Source organism: Myotis davidii, unplaced genomic scaffold (assembly GCF_000327345.1).
Source record: "Myotis davidii unplaced genomic scaffold, ASM32734v1 scaffold1047, whole genome shotgun sequence".
Classification (NCBI taxonomy): Eukaryota; Metazoa; Chordata; class Mammalia; order Chiroptera; family Vespertilionidae; genus Myotis; species Myotis davidii.
The window spans coordinates 193,957-217,444 of record NW_006298367.1 but is presented as its reverse complement, the minus strand read 5'-3'; the positions used below and the strand labels follow the sequence as shown (position 1 = coordinate 217,444).

At 54.2% G+C, this 23,488-nt stretch overlaps 3 protein-coding genes and 1 long non-coding RNA gene across 5 annotated transcripts in view; 1 reads left to right on the top strand and 3 right to left on the bottom strand.

Moving 5' to 3' along the window:
- Window positions 1–600: 600 nt before the first annotated feature.
- ZNF646 (zinc finger protein 646) lies at window positions 601–9,480 on the top strand. 2 transcript variants are annotated; one of them, XM_006774072.2, is made up of 3 exons: window positions 601–928; window positions 2,325–7,706; window positions 8,951–9,480. In XM_006774072.2, the coding sequence occupies exons 2-3, from the start codon at window positions 2,405–2,407 to the stop codon at window positions 9,061–9,063; spliced, it is 5,415 nt and encodes a 1,804-aa protein (XP_006774135.1). In that variant the 5' UTR covers window positions 601–928; window positions 2,325–2,404; the 3' UTR covers window positions 9,064–9,480. The 2 variants fall into 2 exon arrangements, with proteins under 2 accessions (XP_006774135.1, XP_006774136.1); XM_006774073.2 differs by lacking the exon at window positions 601–928 and adding an exon at window positions 953–1,664.
- Window positions 9,481–9,497: 17 nt separating this feature from the next.
- PRSS53 (protease, serine 53) lies at window positions 9,498–15,110 on the bottom strand. The gene is given in 10 exon segments (XM_006774071.2): window positions 9,498–9,786; window positions 10,063–10,285; window positions 10,448–10,593; window positions 10,677–11,096; window positions 11,819–12,038; window positions 12,171–12,325; window positions 12,463–12,728; window positions 13,058–13,220; window positions 13,321–13,341; window positions 14,239–15,110. Coding segments are annotated over 10 exon segments (1,692 nt in total). The 5' UTR covers window positions 14,297–15,110; the 3' UTR covers window positions 9,498–9,766.
- Window positions 15,111–15,646: 536 nt separating this feature from the next.
- VKORC1 (vitamin K epoxide reductase complex subunit 1) lies at window positions 15,647–18,059 on the bottom strand. Its single transcript, XM_006774069.2, has 3 exons — window positions 17,713–18,059; window positions 16,541–16,650; window positions 15,647–16,101 (listed from the first exon to the last, which is right to left on the bottom strand). The coding sequence occupies exons 1-3, from the start codon at window positions 17,883–17,885 to the stop codon at window positions 15,893–15,895; spliced, it is 492 nt and encodes a 163-aa protein (XP_006774132.1). The 5' UTR covers window positions 17,886–18,059; the 3' UTR covers window positions 15,647–15,892.
- A 4,657-nt stretch (window positions 18,060–22,716) lies between these two features.
- Window positions 22,717–23,488, bottom strand: part of LOC107184718 — a 15,462-nt gene continuing 14,690 nt past the window's right edge. The window contains exon 2 of the long non-coding RNA XR_001515616.1: window positions 22,717–22,848. This is a non-coding gene — a long non-coding RNA (uncharacterized LOC107184718). The remainder of the gene's footprint in view (window positions 22,849–23,488) is intronic.

Below are 23,488 nucleotides of genomic sequence, written 5' to 3'. Positions count from 1 at the left end.
GCGGGGGTTGGGGGGGAGAGGGCGGAGAGGCGGGGCCGGCGGGGGGAAGTGGAAGAGAGCTTCACCGACTGGGAAGAAAGCGAAGCTCATCGAGGTGGCAGAGGACTAAATTGCAGGGGGGTCACTGTGGGTGCTAAAGGCAGGGGACGCCGGACAGGCTTACTATGTACACCGGGATCCTGCTAGTTCGGGGCCAGACCACCAACAACTATAAGCTGGGAGGACAGGCCATGATCAAGCTTGTAGTGCCTAAATCCTCACATTTCCCTTCACAGCGAGGAGTGCACAAAGCTCCCTCCATCTATCTTGAGGAGTTTTTCAGGGAGCCCCACGAAAAGTGTCACCAAAGTACTGAGGTGATGGCTGCAGAGCCCTTTTTCCCTCATCCTCGCTCAGCCAAGATGCACCAGACCCGAGCTCGCTGCTCTTGCCGGAAGTGTGGCTAAGGTTATAGGAAACGACCTGCGCTTTGACCTGCGTGGGCGGGGCCAGAGGAGCGTTTGTAGCGACTTCTTGCTTGGCACCGGAAGTGTGTCTGTGTAGACCGGGTGCTTGGAGGCGGGTCAGGAAGTGTTCTCCAGGAGGAGGTTTCGCGGGGGAAGCTTTTGCGGCTAGAACACTTCCTGTTTCCTAGTAACAATAGGAAGTGTCCGCGGAGCTGGGGGTACTCCTGGCTCGTGTCAGCTGCGCCCTTTTTACTCTACCTCCTTCCTTCTCCCGCTTCTCCCTTCCCTCTCCCCCTTCCCTCCCCACCCCCTGGGACCCCTGGCGGAGTGTGCGTGTGTGGGAGCGCGAGAGCCCCCCACAGCCACCCCTTGGGGCGCACGGCTGCAGTTAGGGTGAGGGTCCCAGTGCGCAGGCGCGCTCCCGTTCGCGGTCCCCAACGGACGCACCCGCGGCGGGAACGAGAAGGGGCCACCCGTGTGAGGTAGGGGCTTTAAGAGGAAACCGGCCGAGAAGATGAGTGAGGCGAGAGGACTCGTTTGATCAGGAGCTCAGACGATCAAGACAGGGGATTCACTCTTGAGCGAAGGAGCTTTGAGAAGTGAGAGTTCGGGGGCAGGTTCAGTGAGGGGGGGTTAGTCGGCGATAGTTGTATTGGGGTCCAGCGGAAGTAAAGGATCCGTCAGAAAGCCCAGGTGATGGAGAAGGCACGGGGTCCTGCCGTGGAGAGCGCAAGAGCTTTGGGAAGGAGGTTGCCTGCATCAGTGGGTTTGCTCGTGTGTATCCTGGGACAGCAGGCATTGCCATGTGTTGCTGGGAGTAAGTGACACAATGGATATTCTTCAGCACAGTGTTGGGTACGCGATAATGCTCAATTAGCATGCATTGCTGTCATCAGTATTATGAGAGGAGGTAGAAGAACAAGAAGGGCAGCAGCGAGGCTATAGCGAGGAGGTGTCAGAAGGAAAAGGTAGAGAGGGTGAAGAACGACCAGAAATGGGATGGAATTTCCGTGACGGGGGATAGTTTGGGTTCAGGGGAAGTAGGTGAAAGAAGCGGCCAAGAAAGTCTTTTAGAAAGGAGACTTTGTGACCATGAAAGGAATAGGGGACGTGGGGGCACAAGCCAGCCCCTTCTCTGAGGGCGGCCCTGACTTCATCTCTCAGGCCCTCATCTGTCAGCTTTTTCAGTGCCTCTGGGCTACTCTCCTTAGCTGAGGGGTAAGGACTGGACATCTCTTGTTCAGAGCCCTAGGAAAGGTTCAGGTTTCCTTTTAAGATGTCACAGGAGATAACGTTGTTTGTTTCAGAATTATAGAGAGAAGGTTAGGGGCAGTAAGACCTTTTGGATTTGGTCTGAAGAACAGGTTAATAGGTCTGCGATCAGAAGGCAGTTACAGCCCTCTAGACCAGTGGTTCTCAACCTGTGGGTCGCGGCCCCTTTGGGGGTCAAACGACCCTTTTACAGGGGCTGCCTAAGACCATCACAAAACACATATAATTACATATTGTTTTTGCGACTAATCACTATGCTTTAATTATGTTCAATTTGTAATAATGAAATTGGGGGTCACCACAACATGAGGAACTGTATTAAAGGGTTGCGGCATTAGGAAGGTTGAGAACCACTGCTCTAGACTTTCCTTCCCTATCTCTACCTCTAGGGATGAGTTAGGCCCAGGGAAGCTCCCACATCTGGGGAGCTTGTGTACAGAGCTGCCTTACGTGATGGTGCTTCCAGATTAGATCCAGTAGGAAGCAGGTCCCTGGGCATTGCTGCGTGGGGAACCTCTCTGTGACCTCTGGTGAACTTGTTGCTTATACAGCCAAGAGATAAAGTTAATTCAGGCCTTCCTTCTCACGACTGCCCTCTCTTCCTAGGCTTTGGGCACCCCCAGAAGAAGATGCCTCTGCCACCTGCCTGCTCCTCCTGACCCTCCAGGTTTCTGCCACACTGCCCCATGGAGGATGTGCCCACCTCACTCAGCTGCTGTGACTGTCAGCACCACTTTCCTAGTGTCCTGGAACTGTCAAAACACCGTGAACTGCTCCATCCATCCTCCAGCCAGGACAGTGAGGAGGCTGATAACATCCCTCCGCCCTACCGCTGTCAGCAGTGTGGGCAGGGCTACCATCACCCAGGAAGCTTGGTCAACCACCACTGTACCCATGAAACTGGCCTTTTCCCCTGTACCAGCTGTGGCAAGGACTTCATCAATCCCATGGCCCTCAAGAGCCACATGAGGACTCATGCTCTTGAAGGAAGCCCCAAGGAAGCCACTCCACGCCTCCAGGGGGAGACAGTGTCCACTGACTCTTGGGGCCAGAGGTTTGGCCATGGGGAAAGCTGGGAGAATCAGAAAAAACATGCCGAAGAGACACCTGGCTGTGAATCTGGGCCTGACCCCAGGGCAGCTCTGGACACCTGGGAAGATCCACCCATCAGACAAAGAGAAGACTGGGAAAGCCAGCCAAATCCTGAGGAGGGTGCAGAGGGCTGGGGATCCATCACCAACTCTGCTAGGGCCCCGCTGCTCTCCACTCCAGCCAGCAGCCTCCTTAGCAACTTGGAACAGTATTTGGCTGAGTCAGTGGTGAATTTCACGGGGGGTCAGGAGCCCACCCAGTCCTCTCCTGCAGAGGAGGAACGGCGGTACAAGTGTGGTCAGTGTGGCAAGACTTATAAGCACGCGGGGAGCCTCACCAACCACCGCCAGAGCCACACCCTGGGCATCTACCCTTGTACCATTTGCTTTAAGGAGTTCTCTAACCTCATGGCTCTGAAGAACCACTCCCGACTCCATGCCCAATATCGGCCTTACCAATGTCCTCACTGCCCCCGTGCCTTTCGGCTGCCCCAAGACCTGCTGGAACACCAGCAATCCCATGAGGGAGAAAGACAGGAGCAGCTGTGGGAAGAGAAAGGGGTGCCCACCACCAATGGGCACACAGATGAGAGCAGCTGGGATCAGCTCCCTAGTACACCGATGCTGAATGGCTCTGGGGAACTCAGCGTCTCTGGGGAGCTAGAGGACAGTGGGCTGGAGGAATACCGACCTTTCCGCTGTGGGGACTGTGGCCGTACTTACCGCCATGCTGGGAGCCTTATCAACCACCGCAAGAGTCACCAGACAGGTGTCTATCCTTGCTCCATCTGTTCCAAGCAGCTGTACAACGCAGCTGCTCTCAAAAACCATGTGCGGGCTCATCACAGACCCCGGCAAGGAGCTGCAGAGGATGGGCAGCCATCCGAGCTGCCACCTCCTTTGCCTCTGACGGAGACCACCCACAAAGAGAGAGAGGTTCCCACCGCCACCCTGGACCACCGCCCCTATAAGTGCAATGAATGTGGTCGGGCTTACCGCCACCGAGGGAGCTTAGTGAACCACCGCCACAGCCATCAGACAGGAGAGTACCAGTGCTCGCTCTGTCCCCGCAAGTACCCCAACCTTATGGCCCTGCGCAACCACGTGCGGGTCCATTGCAAGTCTGCTCGTCGCAGCACAGGCCCAGGGGCTGAAGGTCCCCCCAGCCAACTCAAGGTGGAGTCTGACTTGGTGGGAGCAAAGGCAGCCCCATGTACAGATCAAGGGACTGGGTGCAAACAAGAAGAGAAGGCCACTGATGTCCCCCCAGTAGCAGATACGACAGCACCACAGGTACGCGACATGCGTGGGATGCTCTTTGAAGATCCTGAAAGGCTTGAGCATCACAGCCGGACCCATGGAGAAGGGGGGAATAGCAGGACAGAGGCCAGGGTGTCACCTCCTCGGGCATTTGCCTGCCGGGACTGTGGAAAGAGCTATCGCCACTCAGGCAGCCTTATCAACCACAGGCAGACCCATCAGACAGGGGACTTCAGCTGCGGGGCCTGCACCAAGCACTTCCACACCATGGCTGCCATGAAGAACCATTTACGACGCCACAGTCGGAGGCGGAGCAGGCGGCCCTGGAGGCGGACTGGCAGTGCTGGGGGTGGGGGAGAAGCCCAACTCCCTTCAGGTGGGAACTGGGCCCAGGAGTTGGTAGAAGACAATGAGGGCCTGGACTGTCCCCAGGGCCCTTCAGAGGAAAGTCCTAGTGGAGCCGAAAGCAACTTGGAAAGTGATGGGGGCTCTTTGCAGGCTCATGCTGAAAGAGACAAATGTGAGCCTGAAAGGGATGAGGCCTGTTTCCAGGGTGATAAAGAGAACAGAGGTCCTGAGGAAGGACTAGACAGGAAGGAGGCCTGCTTTCTTGACAACTTGGAAATGCCAGGTGATGAGGAAAGCAATGGGACACGCTTCTGTGATGGCCTCCCTGGGGTGGATGAAGACCAGAAACCAGCCACTGGCCAGCCCAGCTCTTCCCACTCCGTTGAAGCTGTCACTAGCTGGCAGGCTGAGGTCTCCCACACATGTTCTGACTGTGGGCATTCGTTCCCCCATGCCACTGGCCTGCTGAGCCACAGGCCCTGCCACCCACCAGACATCTATCAGTGCTCCCTCTGCCCGAAGGAGTTTGACTCTCTGCCTGCCCTGCGCAGCCACTTCCAGAACCACAGGCCTGGGGAGGCAGCCCCAGCACAGCCTTTCCTCTGCTGCCTCTGTGGGATGATCTTCCCTGGGCGGGCTGGCTACAGGCTTCACCGGCGCCAGGCTCATGACTCCTCTGGACTGACTGAGGGCTCGGAGGAGGAGGGGGAAGATGAAGCAGCAGCAGTGGCAGCCTCCACCCATAGTACCCCGCTACAGCTCTCAGAAACAGAGCTGTTGAATCAGCTGCAGCGGGAGGTGGAGGCATTGGATGGAGCCGGTTATGGGCACATCTGTGGGTGCTGTGGTCAAACCTATGATGACCTAGGGAGCCTGGAGCGTCACCACCAAAACCAGAGTTCTGGAAACACGACAGACAACGCTCCCAACCACTTGGGAGAGTCGGGTGATACCACGGAAACGGTTGCAGATGGCGTCTTTGAGGGCACAGTGACTTCTCTCCCTGCAGAAGGTGGAGACACAAAGTCTGGAGAGGGAGAAGGTGCCCGGGTTGCAGACAGCCTCTTCCTGCAGGGCGGGGAAAGTTCCCTGGAGGATCAGCCCCGCCCCTTCCGCTGCAATCAGTGCGGCAAAACCTATCGCCATGGGGGCAGCCTAGTGAACCATCGCAAGATCCACCAGACTGGAGACTACATCTGCCCTGTCTGCTCCCGCTGCTACCCCAACCTGGCTGCCTACCGCAATCACCTGCGAAACCACCCACGCTGCAAAGGCTCTGAGCCCCAGGTGGGGTCCGCCCCACAGGCCAGAGGCGGCAGTGAGCCCCAGAACGTGGCAGAGGAGGGGCTGGGGCAGGCGGAATTGGAGAAGCTCCAGGAGGAAATTAAAATAGAGCCCCCAGAGGAGGTGGCAAGGGTGAAAGAAGAGCCATGGAAGGAGCCCACTCTGAAGGGGGAGGAGATGGGGCTGAGGTTGGAGACTGCGGAGAAGGGCTGCCAGACCGAGGCCAGTTCAGAGCGGCCCTTCAGCTGCGAGGTATGTGGCCGGTCATACAAGCACGCCGGCAGCCTCATTAACCACCGGCAGAGCCACCAGACCGGCCACTTCGGCTGCCAGGCCTGCTCCAAAGGCTTCTCGAACCTCATGTCCCTCAAGAACCACCGGCGCATCCATGCAGATCCCCGGCGTTTCCGCTGCGGGGACTGTGGGAAGGCGTTCCGCCTGCGGAAACAGCTGGCTAACCACCAGCGGATCCACCTTGAGCGGGGTCGGGGTGGGGGCACCCAAAAACTGGCTCGGGAAGATTGGCCCTTCCAGTGTGGGCAGTGTGGGCGGAACTACCGCCATGCCAGCAGCCTCCTGAACCACCAGTGCAGCCCTGAGACCGGCCCGTACAGCTGCCCCACCTGTCCCAAGACCTACTCCAACCTCATGGCCTTGAAGGACCACCAGAAGCTACACGCAGAGAGCCGGCGGCGACGAGCAGGGCGGGCCCGGCGGGCAGCTGTTCGCTGCGCCCTCTGTGGCCAGGGCTTCCCAGGCCGGGGTTCTCTGGAGCGGCACTTGCGAGAGCATGAGGAGGAGACCAGAAGTGGTCAGGGAGGTCCTGGTGGCACAGAGGGCAGCAAGGGGAACCTCGCTGATGACAAGGGACTGGAGGACAGATCTGGTGGTACTGAGTCAGTTCCCCAGCTGCAGTGTGGAGCCATGAGGCCAGGGGAGCAGAGTCATAGCCCCAGCAGGTCAGCAGGTTCAGAAGCCACAGAGCCAGTATCCTGGGGCATGGGGCAAACAGATGGATGGCAAGGAGATAGGGGACCAGTGAGTCATGATGGAGATTGGGTTCCTCAGGGTCATGTACTGACCAAGCCAGAAGACGAGTCAGGAGACAGTGTCCCCTTAAGTTCTTGCCACCTTGGCAACAGCCAGCCCAATGGACCTAGTCATGTGGGCAGCTGGGACAATAGAGACAGCACCCCTCAGCTCCAACCAGAGAGCCACCCCGTTTCCTGCTGCCGTTGTGGTAAGACCTGCCAGTCGGAAGGCCCCTTGAACCACCACACCCATAAGGCAGACTGCCACCATTGCCTGCTCTGCTCCAAGGAGTTCCTGAGTCCTGTGGCCACTGAGAGTCACAGCCACAGCCACGTATCTTCCCAGACCTTTGGCTGCCCTGACTGTGGCAAAACCTTTCCGTTCCACCATGAACTAGCCAGCCACCTGCAAACTCATGCCAGGGGCCTCAGTCAGGTACCACCCCAGATAGAGGAGGCCAGAGGCCCCAAAGCTGGGACTGTGGAGGACGAGGTTGATGTCGCTGGTCAAGGGAAAGCCCAGAAGGCCCCAACAGATCCCCCCCGGGCCCCAGGAGAGAATACTGAGAGAGCTAAAGAAGGGCAGGGAGTGAAGTCCACAGTGTCTGAAGGTGAGGACCGGCCCTTCCGCTGTGCCCAGTGTGGGCGTTCATACCGCCACGCTGGTAGCTTGTTGAACCACCAGAAGGCCCACACCACTGGACTCTATCCTTGCTCCCTCTGTCCCAAACTTCTACCCAACCTGCTCTCCCTTAAGAACCATGGCAGGACCCACACGGACCCCAAACGCCATCGCTGCAGCATCTGTGGCAAGGCCTTCCGGACAGCTGCCAGGCTGGAGGGCCACGGGCGGGTCCATGCACCCCAGGAGGGGCCCTTCACCTGCCCCCATTGTCCCCGCCATTTCCGCCGCCACATCAGCTTTCTGCAGCACCAGCAGCAGCACCAGGAGGAACGGACAGTGGCCAACTCTGGTACGGGGATATGAATGGGCAGAGGATTGAAGGATCCCAGAGGAGGTGGGCATGCAGTGGAGGGCAAAATCTGGCCCCAAGGTAGTGGGGAAGCAAGGAGTGAGAGGAAAGGGTCCTGTGGGTCCGAGAGGTGACCAGAAGCTTGGGTATGGAATGAGAAAACTAGTTTGAAGATGCTGCCCTTTGAGTGACCTAGATCTGAACCCCTGGGTCAGGTAAATAGATAGCGTGGTGGGTGGGATAAGGACTGGGCAGGGGCAGAGGCCACTGCCTGGGCTCCTCTGCTGTGCCTGAGCCAAAGAGGAGTCTTCGTTTTGGGAGGGAAGGCTGCTGGGTACCATCTGGCTGCTACATCTGGAAACCCTCCTGATCTAGCCAGTGATGACTCCCAGGGGAAAAGATTATCTAGGTTCTGCTCTTCCCTAGAAGTAGGCAGGGAATCAGGGAATGAATGGGCTGAGGGAGGCACCCCAGGCTGAACTTTGTGGCTTCAGTGCTGACTTGGCCAGAGAAACTAGGCCACTGAATGGCCCCCAGCTCCCCGTCCCTGTTTCCCTGCATCTGCTCCCCCTCCGCTTTTCTTGGAAACTAGACCTTTGGTCCTTTCCTACCAGTATTGCCTCACGTCTCTTCTCTTTATTCAGCCCTTTTCTCTATCTGCTGTGTATGCTTTTTAGGATCCAACCAAACCACCCTTTCTACCTGCACACCCCCTACCGCCAGCACACCTTTAACTGGAGGGCTGAGTCACAGATGATAGTTCCTTTGAAGCCAGGCCCAGCTGTAGTAACAACAATCATTAGCCCTATCACCCTTCTCTATCGGGGAATCTCCACGGAGTCACCTCCACCCAGCCGAGCTGGAAGAGTGGGACAGCGTATTCCCCCGGCAAGCGCTGGGCTTGCGCGCTTCACCTCTAGAGATCTCCCAGAACCCACTCCACTTTGTGGCCACCGAGGATGGGTGCCCTGAGATGGCGGGCCCTTGACCAGAAATTGTCAGGGAAGGAGGGGGTGGTGGCTGAGAGTCCCCTAAGAGAGCTGATGAGATGGTGTTCAAGGTGAGAGATTTCTTGTAACCTTAAGGGAACGCGTGAGGAGCCAGTTAGCCAAGCCTGGGAAACCCAGTGGAAGTCTTAGGGCGATAGGGCTCTCCTACAGGTTCCTCAGGCCATGGGCAGGGCTGGGGAGGGGAGTACAAGCTGTATGGAGTGTGCCCCCTCAGTCAGTACCTTCTCTCCCCAGGAGCCTCAAGGGCACCAGCAGCGGGCCTGTCATTGCCCCCTCCACCCACCCCCACGACCCCCCTTCTGGACCCTTCACCCCAGTGGCCTGCAGATCTCAGCTTCTCCCTCTGAACTTCAATTCTCCAAAGATCAATACAGGGCAAGAGTGCAGGTTGCAGGGAAAGGTTTGACCTCCATGTTCTACTCAGGAGTAGTTTGGGCATCCCCATCTCTCCTCTCCCCTGGCTTCTTTCCCATGTCCCTGTCCGTGAAGGGCCTCCTTCCCCAGCCTTGGTCACCATGCAGTTCATTATGCTCGTCCTACAAGAAACCTGGTGCCAGGGTCTGCGGGATGCGGGGCCACCCTCACCCACCAGATTCCAACACCAGGGAGGCAGATTAAGAGAGCCAGGGATAGGAATGTTGCCTGTGGAGGGGGGAGGGGGGGCTTTTGCTACAATTTGTAACTTATTTTCTAAAGTCTATTTTGTAACAATTTATTTAAGTTTAAAAAAAGGAAAATTGCACCACCATTCCCCTCCCCCCCCCCCCCCCCCTCCCCCCCCTCCCCCGCCAAAAAAGAAAATTTTCCAAGAATGTGGCTGGTGTGGTTATATGTGAGGGGTGAAGAGGGGAAAGCGGGACGCCTGCGTCGGGAGCAGAGCTGAGAGCAGGAGCATCTACAGGTGACAAGTCCCTGTCCTGCAGGGGGGAGGCGGGGCAGCTGCCAATCCACTGGGCTTTTGGGGCCTGCCCAGGGCCTGGAATTGTGTGGGTGGGGGGAATGGAGAGGGGCAAAGGCAGTGATGTGTTTGCAGCATCCCAGAGCCACCTGTCAGCAGTCAGCGGGTTGGCCTGTGGGAGAGGAAGAGGTGGGTGGTGGCCTCGTCCTCACACTCTCCTCCTGGAAGGAGGCGGAAGGAGGTGCCACAGAGCCCCCACGGGGGATGAGAAAACAGGTTCAGAGGTTGAGAGGCCTGTTCCAAGTCACACGATGACAGAATTTGCATCCAGATGGGTCTGTCTACCGCTCCACCCCACTCAGGGCATCTAGAGGTGACTCAGATCAGATCTTACAGAGAGAGGGGTCTGGAGAGGGAAGAGTCAGCAGAAGGCCCCAGGGCCACATACTCATATTGGCCGGCTAGCTTCCGGGCTCGGGCTCGGGCTCGGGCTCGGGCTCCTTGGAGAAGTAGACCTGCCAGTCCAAACTGCTGACCCAGTTCTCGTAGGTGGGGAGCGCCGTGAAGACTGCAGGCCGTGCGGGGCCCTGGCAGGCATCGCCAAAGCTGTGTAGCCCAGCCAGGAACCATGTGCCCCTCACCTCAAGCACCAGTGGTGCCCCAGACAGGCCCTGCCAGGGGTCAGTGACACTGGGTGACTTCCTCTTACCCCTCAGCAGTTGTGAGGGGCAGGAGGGGCAGGACGGGAGGCCAACCCCGGCGGACCTGTACATGAGCTGCCGGCTGAGGATGCCAGGGGACTGTGGGGTAGGGTTTGGGGGATTGGAGCTTACCTCACAGCGGGGCGGCTCACCCACAACACTGGTGCACACCATCTCTGGCAGAATGGGGGTGCCATCGCTCCCGAGGGCAGTGTGCAGCCGGCCGCAGGCCCTAGGCCCCAGGAGGGTGACAGGCACTGTCTGAGGGGAGCTGGTGCCTGTGGTGGGGGAGGGAAAGACCCGACTGCCCCAGTGGCCTCGAGGCTGGATGGAGAGCTGCCGGTGGCCCGGTCCTACATACCTGCTCCTTGGCGGGCCAGCCCCAAGACCCAGCCACGTTCCCCATCGGGCAGGCGATGGTCAGCATAGGGCAGGCAGAGGGGCCGCAGGCTGGGGCCTAATGTCACAGGCTGGGCCAGCAACAGCAGGGCCACATCGTAGCCCCCCTCGGGGTGGGTGTAAGCCCCGTGCAGGATGAGTTGCTTGAGGCTGTGCTCCTCTGGTCCGGCCGCCAGCCTTACACTCCGTGGGGGAGGGGGGGTGGACAAAGGTGAGGGAGACAGGGCTCACCCAATGAAGCAGTGGGCAGCAGTCAGCACCACCTCCTCTGACACCAGGGCTCCGCCACAGGCCAGCTTCCCCTGGTGCTTCAGCCTGGCATCCCAGGGCCATGGGGAGGGGGCTTCTGCCTGGGGACCTTCTCCCATCAAGGATCCGCAGGCTGAAACGGATGGATTACCATCTGCCTTCTTGCTAAGTGCTTCCCACATACTATCTAATCCTCACAACAACCTTTTAAGTTGAATTTTGTTACCCCTGTAACCAAAGGTCCCGAAAGGTTAAGTGACTTTCTAGCTCAGTAACTACAGGTAAATAGCAGATTTGATATTCAGAAGCCAGGGCCTAAGCTTTTAACTGATGGTCCAGCCTCAAGGGAGTGGCCTGCTCATCATCCCTCCGCCCCACCTGTCTGCACCCCTCCGGGCTTGGACTGGCTCCAGCATTCCTGGCTCACTCGGGCTTCTCTTACCATCAAGACATAGCTTCCGTCCCAGGAATTATTTTGCATGCAATTTGTGTGTTAATCACTTACGCTAGGATTCTGAGTGGGAGCCCTGCCCTGTTTAGTCTCACTGGGTCCTTGCTTGGAAATGTGCAGCAAGGCCCCAAAACCTTCAGCTAGATCACAACTCCCTCTTACCTAACTCCAAACCCAGAAAGTTCTGGAACATCTCAGCCCTAAATGGGGCTGTTCCCATCCTAGGGACTCAGGGGTGGGCCTTAAAATCCCCCTAGTTAGTATATGGCAGTTTGTGGATGCCCTGTATCAATTCTCTATTGCAAACTGAAATTTATTTCACCATGGCTTCCATCTGCTGCCCAGAAGCCCTCACAAGCCTGGCTGTCCCCACATATCACACTCTTAACAGCCTCTGCGCGTACCTACACAGCTGTCCTCATCACTGAGCTGCAAGGCCTCTGGGTTCTGGGCCAGAAAGGCTGCGCCCCCAGCGCGGGCCTGCAGCCAGGAGCTGTGGGCAGCCATGTCGGTCAGCAGCACGGGAGTGTCTTCCTGGGCACAGCTTGATGTGAAGCTGATGATCCCAGCCTGAACCCAGTGTCCATCAGGCTCACGGCACAGCACGGGGCCCCCAGAATCTCCCTGGAGCAGGCAATGGAGTCAAGAACAGACACCTGAGCTCAGCCCCGGGAAGACATCTTCTGCAGCCCTTCCACCCATCCCTGCGCCAGGCCCCCTCCCCTCTGCTTCCTTCCCCTCTCCTCCCCTTCAGACCTGGCAGGGCCCCTGCACCCCGGGCTGGGCACCCCCACACAGCATCCCAGGCCGGGCCGGGCTGGCCAGCAGCCGCTGGTGCAGCCTGTTGTAGAGACAGTTACACGTGGGGCGGCTGATTAGACGCAGGCGCAGATTCCGTAGGATCCTGGGAGCTGGAAAAAGACGGGCTTGGGGCTGGAGTCTGGGCTCTGGGGAGCACGGAAGACTAGAAGCAAAGACCGTTGCCAGCTGAGGCTGCGACTTTGGGCAAGAGGACTGCCTCTGGGCTTCCGCCTGGGGTAGCACTTACCATCACTAATGTCCTGGTCCCAGCCAGTGGCCCAGCAAGAGGTCCCAAAGGGGAAGCGATGGGCAGGTCTGGGCAAGCAGAGGGGTGTGTGGGCTGTGGGGTGGGCGAGCCGTAGCAGGGCCAGGTCTGAGCCCTGGCTGTAGTGGTTGTAGGCCCTGGGCAGCTGCAGAGAAGTCACCCCGATCTCCTCAGCTCCGGGGCCCAGCCCCTCACGCTGCAGAGAGCCCAGAACAACTGACCAGGAGCTCAGGTCTGTCATTGCCGCTCTGGAAAGAGAGGGGCGAGGCCCAGGCATGGAGTGCAGAGGGGGGCAGTGCACCAGGGAAGACCGAACAAGGCAGGTGAACGGACAAATACCATCTGTGGCTTTAAGCAAGGCCTTTCCTTCTCCCAACCTGTTTCTCGTTTGTAAGGCTTCTGCCACGAAGGCTGTTAAGAGCAACTTGATAGTAAGAACCTGGCACATCTCAGAGTCTCAGTAAACAGTCCTTTGTCATTCTAAGGGCAGGGATCAGCACTGTGGAGTTTGGGGACACATCACCGCCCCGCCCCCCCGCAAAGTCGGCAGCCCTGTGGGAGCCCAGCCACAACTCACTTTTCAAAGCAGTGGGCAGCTGTGAGGACCCAGGTGTCCGCCACCAGGGAGCCACTGCAGATGTGCACCCCCTGCCTCCGCACACTGGCCTGCCAGGGCCACTCGCCAGGCCCCGTGCTGCCCTCCTGAGGCTCAGGGGGGCCAGGGCCGCGCTGCCCACAGGCTGTGGAGAGAGGTGGGTCAGGAGAGCAGGCCCCCATCCTGTCCTCGCAGGGTCCATCCAGACCCCGGGAAGGCCCAAGCCCCGTGTCCCCAGAGCTTACCACGCTGAGCTGCCTGAAGACCTGGGAAGAGAGAGACACGGGTGAGACTTGGGGGAGCCTTCCCTGGCTGGCCCAGCTTTGGTGGAGGGGACAGGTTGGGGGAGAGGCCCTGGGCCCTTGCCTATGACTCTGTGGCTACCTCACCAGCCCCTCCCAGAATGAAAATATTTATGTGTGGTCCAGGGACAGCTTTTATTGGAACCTACTCAGAGCATCTGCTCGGTAATTAACTCTCCTCCCGCAGCTGTGCTCAGCACTCCGGGCCTGAGGAGCAGGGCCGGGGTTCAGCTTGGGACCAGGCCAGCCCTCCTCCACGCTTCAGAACCCCAGCTCCTGCCCCCGCCACTGAGTCAGGAGGCAGCCTGTGAGTGTGGAGAGCATTAGCTTAATTGTGCCCTCAGCCATGGAGGCCGAGGAGGAAGGATTAGAGGCCTGCGTCATGTCCACCCATTTTGACGACTCAGGCTCCCCCACCTTTCCAGAAACTGCCAGACTCAACCAAAGAGTCTCCTGCCCTGCCTATTCCCCATAATAGGCACACACAGACACACCCACTGCACCTCTGAGCCAGGAGAGATGGAACGGGGGCAAAGGCTGGGAGACAGGCTGAAGGCCTCAGAACTTGCCTAAGGTCTTGCTGGAGGTAGAGGGGCAGACAGGGGCACAGGGAACACACACAGGCGCTGACAGCCCTGCAGACAGACTCCTCCAGCCCAAGAATATCACACCCTTTATGACACAGACAGACACACAGATGTCCCCCGACACAGCCAGACATGGCTGTATCACCCCCAGCGGACTGACACCCCACAGGCAGTCTTCCTCACACACACCAAGCTGCAGGGGCTGCTGGGCAGAGGGCGGCCCCTGAACCCCCACCATACCACCCCCCCACCCACGCAAACACAGGTGGCTCACCCTCTATGAGGACCACGGCTCCCAGGAGCAGCAGCCCTGGTCTCCAGCTCTGCCTCATGCTGCTCCGGGCGACTCTGTCACCTGTGCTGTGGTTCTGAGAGGCCACCGGGTCTCGCTAGCTCCACCTCTGCTCCGCCCCCAGTTGGCTAGGCGTCAGGTGTCACTGCTTTTCCTGGGCTGGAAGGAAGCCAGTAGCTCCTGGTTCTGGGGCTGTGTGACCCTGGGCTATTCACCACCCCTCTCTGGGCCATGGCCATGAGCTCACAGACCGAGTTCAAAGGCCAGTTCCCCCGCTTACTACTGGAGTGACCTTGGACATTTAGCCGGCCTGTGCCTTGTCTGAAAAACTCAGAAAATGCCAATTTAAAAACACAGACCAGAGCCTGGCATAGATTCAACCTCTCCCAGCATGGAAGCTCTCTCCTGTAACTAAAGGACACCACGCAGGCCTCCTGTTCTCACTTTTCAGTGACCGCACCTCTCACCAGGCCCAGGTGCTTCACACACCTTCTCCCATCTTGCTTCAGACACAGTGAGTTCAGGGCTGACAGTCAAGGGGCCAGGGCTCTGCCACCTGCTAGCCAACAGACTGGCAAATCTCAACGCCTCTCTGGGCCCGCCCCCTTCCCGGCAGGCAGGGGTACAGTCCTGCCCACCTTTCTCGCAGGTGTCAGAAGACTCGCCCAGGAGGGAAGAACATTCAGGGTGCGTTCTTTTCCTGTTCTTGACTTCTAGCTCAGGCCAGCCCAGACTGTTCAGGAACCCTGACCCCAACACAGACCCTGCAACCAGATGCCCCTGGTGGGTTAAAACCCTGAGGGCTTCCTAACCCCCTTCCAGACACTAGCTGTGTGATCTTAGGCAAATTATCTAGCTTCTCTGTACCTCAGTTTCCTCATCAAGACAGGGATAATAATAGTACCTACTGCATACAAATTGCCAGAAGGATTAAATGAGTTAACACATGTCATGTTCTTAAACCGTGCTTGGCATGCAGGTAAGTGCTCAGTACATATTAGGAAAAACAAATCAAAAACACAACCTGTCCCTGGCCCTTCAGAGCTGCCACGATTGTCTTGGGGTGGTAGATAAGGCAGCCAGAAGGGTTAAGGTTATACTATAAGAAGAACTTCCCAGCAAACATGCACGGAACCAGAGGGCAGCTTGTTCAGACAAGTGCATGCGTGGCCCTCACAGGAGAGGAGGCCTGGCACCCGTGGGCAGCAGTGGGCTGCCAGCCTGTTTCCTGCAGCTGGGGGGCCCCCGGTCTTGCTGACTCCACATGAAGGCTGTGGAGAAGGAACTAACCACCCTTCCCAAGCAGACCCCCGACTCTCCCTCCAACTTCTATCCTCCCAGTCCCAGAGGAGGCAAGAGTTAGGGCCCGTGGCAGACAGGTGGCTCAGACTTAACCAATTTAAGAAATTTTATTGCTCAGAACCTTCCCTCCTGGGGCAAAGGCAGGAGCTTTGGAAATCAATCCTTGGGGACAGAGCCAGAGGCACCAGGTGGAGGAAAGAGAGTGGCACATTTGGTCCATTGTCCTGCGTGGGGAGTATGGTGGAGGCGGGCTGCAGACTCCTCTAGGACCCAGGCGTGCTCCCCTTTGGCAAAGCGGACACACCAAAGCAGAGCACGAGAGGTCAGTGAGGGCTCAGTGCCCCTTGACCTTGCCCTGGGGTCTCCGGACCTCCCGGAAGCTGAGCGCCATCAGGCCCACGTTGATGGCATAGGTGGTGATGCAAACGATGCAGAAATCATGGAGCACGAAGAACAGGATCCAGGCCAGGTAGACGGAGCCGGCGAGAGATACCAGGGAGCTCAGCAGCAGCAGGGTAGACACCCAGCGGCCCCGGAGGCAACCTGCGAGGAAGAAAAGGGTCAAACATGGGCTTCGGGGACAAGCCACCTCCAGAAACTGCCATGACTTTGGTGCCACCCAGGCAGCAGGGGCCTCTGGGGAAATCTCTAAAATCAGAGGGTCTGACAGGCCCCATCAAGGCCTTGGTTTTCCTCTCCGTGCAATGATCCCTGGGGCCCAAATAGTGAATTTCCTACTGAAACGTCATCCACATGAGATGAAAGACAAACTACCCTTAGATTCCCCCAGAAGAGAACTCCCGAGTCTTTCCAACAAAACTGGTGCCCTCGGAAGTGGTTCAGGGTCCTTCTGGCTCTGACACTTCCAAGACCAACTGAAAGACTCCTATTAGTTCCCACCCCCGTCAGCTCTAAGAGACCCCGAGGTTGCAAGCAATGGGGCTGGAAAGGAAGGGCTGCCATGAGGGGGCGGGCCAGTTACCTAACAACAGCTGCAGTGTGTAGAAGATGCATCCGAATATGCTGTTGGACTGATTGAAGACACTGTCTGGCCCCAGCACTGGTTCCACCAGCCCGAAGCCCTGGCCCCACCTGGTGGAGGGGAAGGCCCAGGTAAGGAGTGTCGTCAACCCAGTGCCCTGGGCCCTGTCCTGGAGGGCGATTTCCCAGAAGCCACTTGACCCGGCTAGTGTGGCTCAGTGGTTGAGCTTAGACCTATGATTCCTGGTCGGGGCACTTCCCGGATTGTGAGCTCACCCCCAAGAGGCAGATGATCCATGATTCTCTCTCATCACTGATGTTTCTATATCTGTCTCCATCCCTTCCTCTCCAAAACGAATTTAAATATATATATATATGTGATATATATAGTATATAACACATATAATAATATATATATATTTATTTAAATTGTATATATTTCTTTTTAAATCGAAGCCAGCCGGGCTGTCCTTCCCTATGTCGCCATTTCCCTACCCAGCCTGAGGCCAAGGGTCGATGGCCTCCTGGCGAAGCTTCCCTTTGCCACGTCAGGATTCCATGTGTTCGCTCCTATCTCCCCCATTCCCAGGCCAGGCCTGGCCAAGGTTCCCCCTTAGGCCCCTCTTTTCATCCTAGACCTTCAATAACTCTAAGTTGGCATGGTGGGAAATAACAGTTGACCTTGCTTTACAGAGTTACCAGAGACTGGGAATCCGGGGTAGAATCTCTCTGGCCTGGACCCCTAACTCTCCAGCTCCCTGGCCGCCCACTGCCTCCTCTGTATTCGGTCATCCCACTGACCCCAGGCCCTCAAGCACAGCCAGACCTGGCCACCTTATCCCCAGGCACCGCCATCCTCATGACCAGCATGGGTCCCTACACACTACCTCCCCCTCCTGCCGGGTCACCGTTATTCCTTGGCATCCAGATCCACGAGCTACTCCCAGAAATAACCATAGTCCCCAGCAATATCTGCACACACACCCACCCCCGAATCCGGCCCCTCATTCCTATCGGACACACCCGATTCGCTGGGCAGTGTCCCCTGGAGCAGCCGGTCCGCATGCATCTGCTCCAGAACCACCTGGCAACCTGGCCGCCATGCACACCTGGTCCCCATGCACCGCTCCCACGAACAGCCCGGTGCCCCAAGCCTTCCACTCCCACGCGCACCTGGAGGAGAAGACGCGCGAACAGCTGATGGCGGTGCCCACGTCGCAGAGGGCGCGGTAGTCCCGGTCCCGGGCGCGCGCCGCCTTCACGTGCAGCGCGTAGAGCGAGAGCACCAAGCCCGCGAGGCAGAGCGCCAGCCGCACCCACCCGGGGCTGCCCCACGTAGTGCCCATGTCTCGGCGTCCCGCCCGAGGCGCCGGTCAAAAGAATCAGCCACGGAGCAGGGGCGGGGCAAGAGGCGGCCACACCCTCCCCTCCCGTCTGCGCGGGCGCGGGCTGGGTCTCGCCCTCCCGGATCCAACTGGGTTTTCCTAGGACCGGATAGGCTTGCTGGCGAGGCAGGGAAACGGCAAGGAATGCTGGGACTGGAAAACCCGATTAAAGGCCCTCACGGACTAGACGGCCCGCCAGGCATTCTAGGAGTTGTAGTCCGAGCGGCCGCAATGCCTCAAGGGAAATGGAGTCTGCGGCGTTTTAACAGGTACTTACGTATATCAATTACAGCTAACGGTATATAACGGTTACTCTGTGACAAGCCCTGTTCTAAGCATTGGGACATCCAGGACCTAGAGACCAGCGGATCAGGAAATCCAGCGAGTAGTGCGATCCAATCAAGAACCAAGCATTTTCCCTAAATTATTTCAGATACCATTAATACAACAATAGCCTTAGTTTGCTCCGCAATCCCTCCCTGCCTCACCAGCGCCCCCTGCCGGCCGGTCTCTCTTCTCTCCTTAAATTCCCAGTTACCATCTCAGCGCACCCTTGATGGTCACCTAACCTCTGGGCTATCGTGGCGCCCGCCTGGCTAACCCTGAGCCTGGGTCAGTCCAACAGACCCTCCTTTCGAGGCTTTCGGTGGGCTAGCGGCACTCTCCCCTTCACAGATACCGCATTTACACCCATCGCTGCTATACCTCTCCTTCCTTCTCATCTGCATCGAAATGTGTTTTTCTTTCCTATTTTAGAAACAGCAGCAAAATTTCTTTTACAATCAAGTATTTGGGAAGATTTTACACTCTCAGTCTCACACTTATTCACTCCTACCTTGCTGCCCAGGACACCATAAACTAGCTCCTGCCCCCCAAACTACCCCAACGAATGGCTGGTGTCATCAGGACACCAACTCCAACAGATATTTTTTAATTCTTATCAGGCTTGACCTCCCAACAGTGTTAGTCACTGCAGTGCACCCCTTCCTGGGAACTCTCTCTTCCTTCCTTTAGCTTTTGTGACATGTCCCTCTCCTGCCCGCCCACCTCCTTTTCCTGGCTGCTCCTTCTCAGGCCCACTCCTTTCCTTCCAGACAGCATGGTTGGCAGAGCAACAGCCACACAAACATCCATGTCCTAATCCAGGGGTGGGTAAACTTTTTGACTCGAGGGCCACAATGGGTTCTTAAACTGGACCAGAGGGCCGGAACAAAAGCATGGATGGAGTGTTTGTGTGAACTAATATAAATTCAAAGTAAACATCATTACATAAAAGGGTGCGGTCTTTTTTTTTCTTCAATAGTTTTATTCATTTCAAACGGACCGGATCCGGCCCGCGGGCCGTAGTTTGCCCATGGCTGTTGGGACCTGTGAGTGTGTAGGTTACATAGCAAATGGGAATTAAGGTGGAAGATGGAATTAAGGTAACTAATATGCTGATTTTTTTAAACATATTTTATTGATTTTTTACAGAGAGGAAGGGAGAGGGACAGAGAGCCAGAAACACGATGAGAGAGAAACATCCATCAGCTGCCTCCTGCACACCCCCTACCGGGGATGTGCCCGAAACCAAGGTACATGCCCTTGACCGGAATCAAACCTGGGACCCTTCAGTCCGCAGGCCGACGCCCTATCCACTGAGCCAAACCGGCTGGGGCTAATATGCTGATTTTAAAACAAAGGGATTATCCTGTGGGTCCAATGTAATCACAAGGGTTCCTTACAGTGAAAAAGGGATGCAGAACAAGAGAGGCAGAGGGAGGTGTGACTCTGAAGAAAGGCACAGTGAGATGCAATGTGCTGGCTTTGAAGGTGGAGGAATGGGGTCATGAGCTAAGGAATAGGGGAGGCTTCTAGAGGCAGGAACGGGCAAAGAAATGGACTCTCCCCTAAATGCTCCAGAAAGGAACTGGTGACATCTCGGTTTTAGCCCAGTGAGACCCCTGTCAGACTCCTGAACTGTAAAGCTGTAAAATAATAAGTTCATGTTCTTTTAAGCCACTAAGTGTGTGGTAACTGGTTACAGCAGCAATAGGAAACTAGTACAGAGGACTTGGACTTAGTTCTGACCTCTTCCCACAGCCCCCTGGACTCCCTGTTATCTGTGGCTGGTTTCCCCCAGGATGAGTGCTCTAGGCGGGAGCAAGATGGAACCACAACATCATTACCACTTAGCCTCCAAAGTCACACTGTCATTTCTACCTTATCCCATTGGGACAGGCCAGCCCTACTCAGTGTGAGGAGAGGCTGCAGAGTGGTATGAATACCAGCAGGTGGGAACCACAGAGGACTTATTGCTGTTCAACGAGTCACTACAGAAATAATGGTGTACAGCAAGCATGTCAAACTTGCGGCCCACAACAAATATTTTTGCGGCCCAGTCAATATAACAGTATGTAAGAAACGTTTTAATAAAAATTTCATAACTGAATTGTTACAATATTCTGTTATACATAATCTCTATGTATGTATAAAAGACTAATGACTGACCGACTGCCTGGCCGACCGTCTGACTGGCCGGCCAGTACATACGACGCGCACTGGCAATTTAAACATAAACGCTGACTCGCACATGCGTGATGCATATAAAGCTCTCAGAATGGATTTTTTTTATTGTTTTTTTTAAATATATTTTATTGATTTTTTACAGAGAGGAAGGGAGAGAGATAGAGAGTTAGAAACATCAATGAGAGATGCAGGAAGCAGGCGGTCAATGATTCTCTCTCATCATTGATGTTTCTCTCTCTCTCTCCCTTCGTAAAAAAAATCAATAAAAATATATATATTAAATTAAAAAATATATAAATGTGCGATTCTTTATCCAAAAAATGAGCATATTCATAAATTAAATGAAGAAATTTTGGATATACTCAATGGAGATTTTCACACCTATTTGAGTGATGATTCCATCGATTCAACGGATGTTGCCAAAAACAAAAATCTTCCCATTGAATTTCTTAATAGTATTACTCCTTCGGGAATGCTGTGTCATAAATTAAAATTGAAAGTAGGTGCAGTCATCATGCTACTGAGAAATCGCAATAGTAAATGGGTTCTTTGTAATGGTACTAGATTTATTATAAAAAAATTGCGACCTATCATAATCGGAGCTGAAGTATTAACAGGATCTGTGGAAGACGAGGTTGTTCTGATTCCAAGAATTGATTTGTCCCCGTCTGACACTGTTTAAGTTCATTCGAAGACAGTTTCCTGTGATGCCAGCATTTGCGATGACTGTTAATAAATCACAAGGACAAACTCTAGACAGAGTAGGCATAGTCCTACCTGAACCCATTTTCGCACATGGTCAGTTATACGTTGCTTTTTCTTGAGTTCAAAGAGCGTGTGACGTTAAGGTTAAAGTTGTAAATACTTCATCAAAAGGGAAATTAGTCAAGCACTCTGAAAGTGTTTTTACTCTTAATGTGGTGTACAGGGAGATATTAGAATAAGTTTCATCAATTTATCAGTCATTGTTTTAATCAATATTGTTTTTATATCATGTTTTTGTTGTTTTTATATCATTTCTTTGTTGTTGTTATCATGTTGTTATTCTGTAGCCAGCAACCTGGGCATGTGCCCTTGACTGGAATCGAACCTGGGACCCTTCAGTCCGCAGGCCGAGGCTCTATCCACTGAGCCAAACCAGTTAGGGCAAATTATATATTATTTCCATATACATTTTACTAATTTTCTTTCATCTCTAACACTTCTAGTATAGAGAAAGGGCAAATAGCGATATTAAAATATTTCTTCTAATTAATTTCCTTTTAATGTACATTAATCTGTACACTGGGCCACTAATTATTAATAACAAACTACATTGTTTGCTAATGACTGATTGCTATAATCGTGTTGCATTCATTTCCCTTACATGCTTTATGCACAGGCGCACCATTTCTCTCCACTAATATTAGCAGCGAATATTTTAGCAGCCAATTGCCACATCATTAGTCTTGAACTGACTTGTTTAGTGTGAGCAACAGGAAATATTTTGCTTTCGGAGAACAAGAAAAATAGGTTTATTTGCATGAGTCTTACTAATTTGTGTAGTTACTCAGTCTCTGGTAAGTTAATGTTCAAGAAAAAAATATTAATTTTTATTAAAATGTTCTATTATTTTATGTTAACGATGAGTGATTTTTTCAGCGCTTGGCATTCAGCATGTCTCTATCGAAATCAAGTGGCAGTAAAAATAAATGAAAAATTGCTGATGAACATTGAAATTTCCAAGAAAAGTGGGAATTGGAGTACTTTTGCTGAGAAGTAAAAAATAAAATAATCTGCTTGTTATGTAATGATGCTATTAGTGTACCAAAGTTATAACATAAATTAAAATATGATCATTACGAGGGATTAACGGGACAAGAAAAGTTGAAAAAGCTCAAGTTGGGGCTGAATAAACAACAGCTCATGGATACTGCAGTATCACAAGGGAGTTGAAGCGCTACGTCTTGTCGGAGTTGACAGCTAAACTCGAAACCTTTTACTGATGGTGGTTTCATCAAGGAATATCTCATTAAAGCTGCAGAAACTGTTTGTCCTGGAAATGGAAGTCTTTTCACAATCTCTTTGTCTCGAAATGCAGTTGTGGAAATTTACTGATTTGGCCGACGATAGACGTATTGAGATCAAAGCAAAAGCACCTCGTTTCGAAGCTTTCTCCATCGCCTGTGACGAGAGGACGGACATAGGAGGTGTAGCTCAGTTCGCTGTGTTTCTTCGTGCTTGTAACATGGATTTCAACATTTTTGAGGAATTATTGGAACCACTACCGATGCATAACACTAGTACAGGACAAGATCTATTTAATTATGTTTTTAAACTTCTGCAAAAATACAATCTACCTCTCTCAAAATTAACTTCTGTAGCTACAAATGGAGCTCCTTCAATGACCTGACACAACAATGGTTTCATGGCATTTCTGCAAAAAAAAAAGGTGAAATTTATGACAGATCCAAGATTCATCATACGCATTGCATTATACATCAAGAAGTATTATGCGCAAAAAAAAAAAAAACACACACAACAACCCAAAAGAAAAAACAAAACAAAACAAAAAGAAAGAAAGAAATAATAATAAACTAAAAAAAGAAGTATTATGTGCAAAGGTAATAAACATGGGAAATGTGTTGACATCTATAAAAAAATTATCAATTTCATAAGATCTCAAAGTTTAAATCAGCCACAGTTCTCTGCTTTCTTAAGTGAATTAGACAGTGAATATTCCGGCTTGTCCTACTATACCGAGGTACATTGGCTTTCCTGCTCCAAGGTTCTTAAACAATTCTGGGACTTGAAAGACGAAATACGTCAGTTCTTAATAACTAAAAATCAAGACACAAGCCTGATTGTATATATATTTGATTTGAGAGAGCAAGGGCAAGATAGAAAATCCATAATGAGAGAGAATCATTGATCGACTGCTTCCTGCACATCCCCTACTGGGGATCGAGCCCGCAACCCAGGCATGTGCCTTGACTGGAATCGAACCTGGACCGTTTAGTCCACAGGTTGCCGCTCTATTCACTGAGCCAAACCAGGTAGGGCAAACCTGTTTTTTG

Excerpts from the sequence above, each read along its gene's own strand:
- VKORC1 (XM_006774069.2), bottom strand. The coding sequence starts at position 17,885 with ATGGGCACTACGTGGGGCAGCCCCGGGTGGGTGCGGCTGGCGCTCTGC. Across the intron at positions 16,651-17,712 it reads TCGCGCGTCTTCTCCTCCAG|GTGGGGCCAGGGCTTCGGGC; the intron begins GTGCGCGTGGGA and ends CCCCTCCACCAG. Across the intron at positions 16,102-16,540 it reads CACACTGCAGCTGTTGTTAG|GTTGCCTCCGGGGCCGCTGG; the intron begins GTAACTGGCCCG and ends TCTTCCTCGCAG.
- ZNF646 (XM_006774072.2), top strand. The coding sequence starts at position 2,405 with ATGGAGGATGTGCCCACCTCACTCAGCTGCTGTGACTGTCAGCACCAC. Across the intron at positions 7,707-8,950 it reads ACGGACAGTGGCCAACTCTG|GAGCCTCAAGGGCACCAGCA; the intron begins GTACGGGGATAT and ends TTCTCTCCCCAG.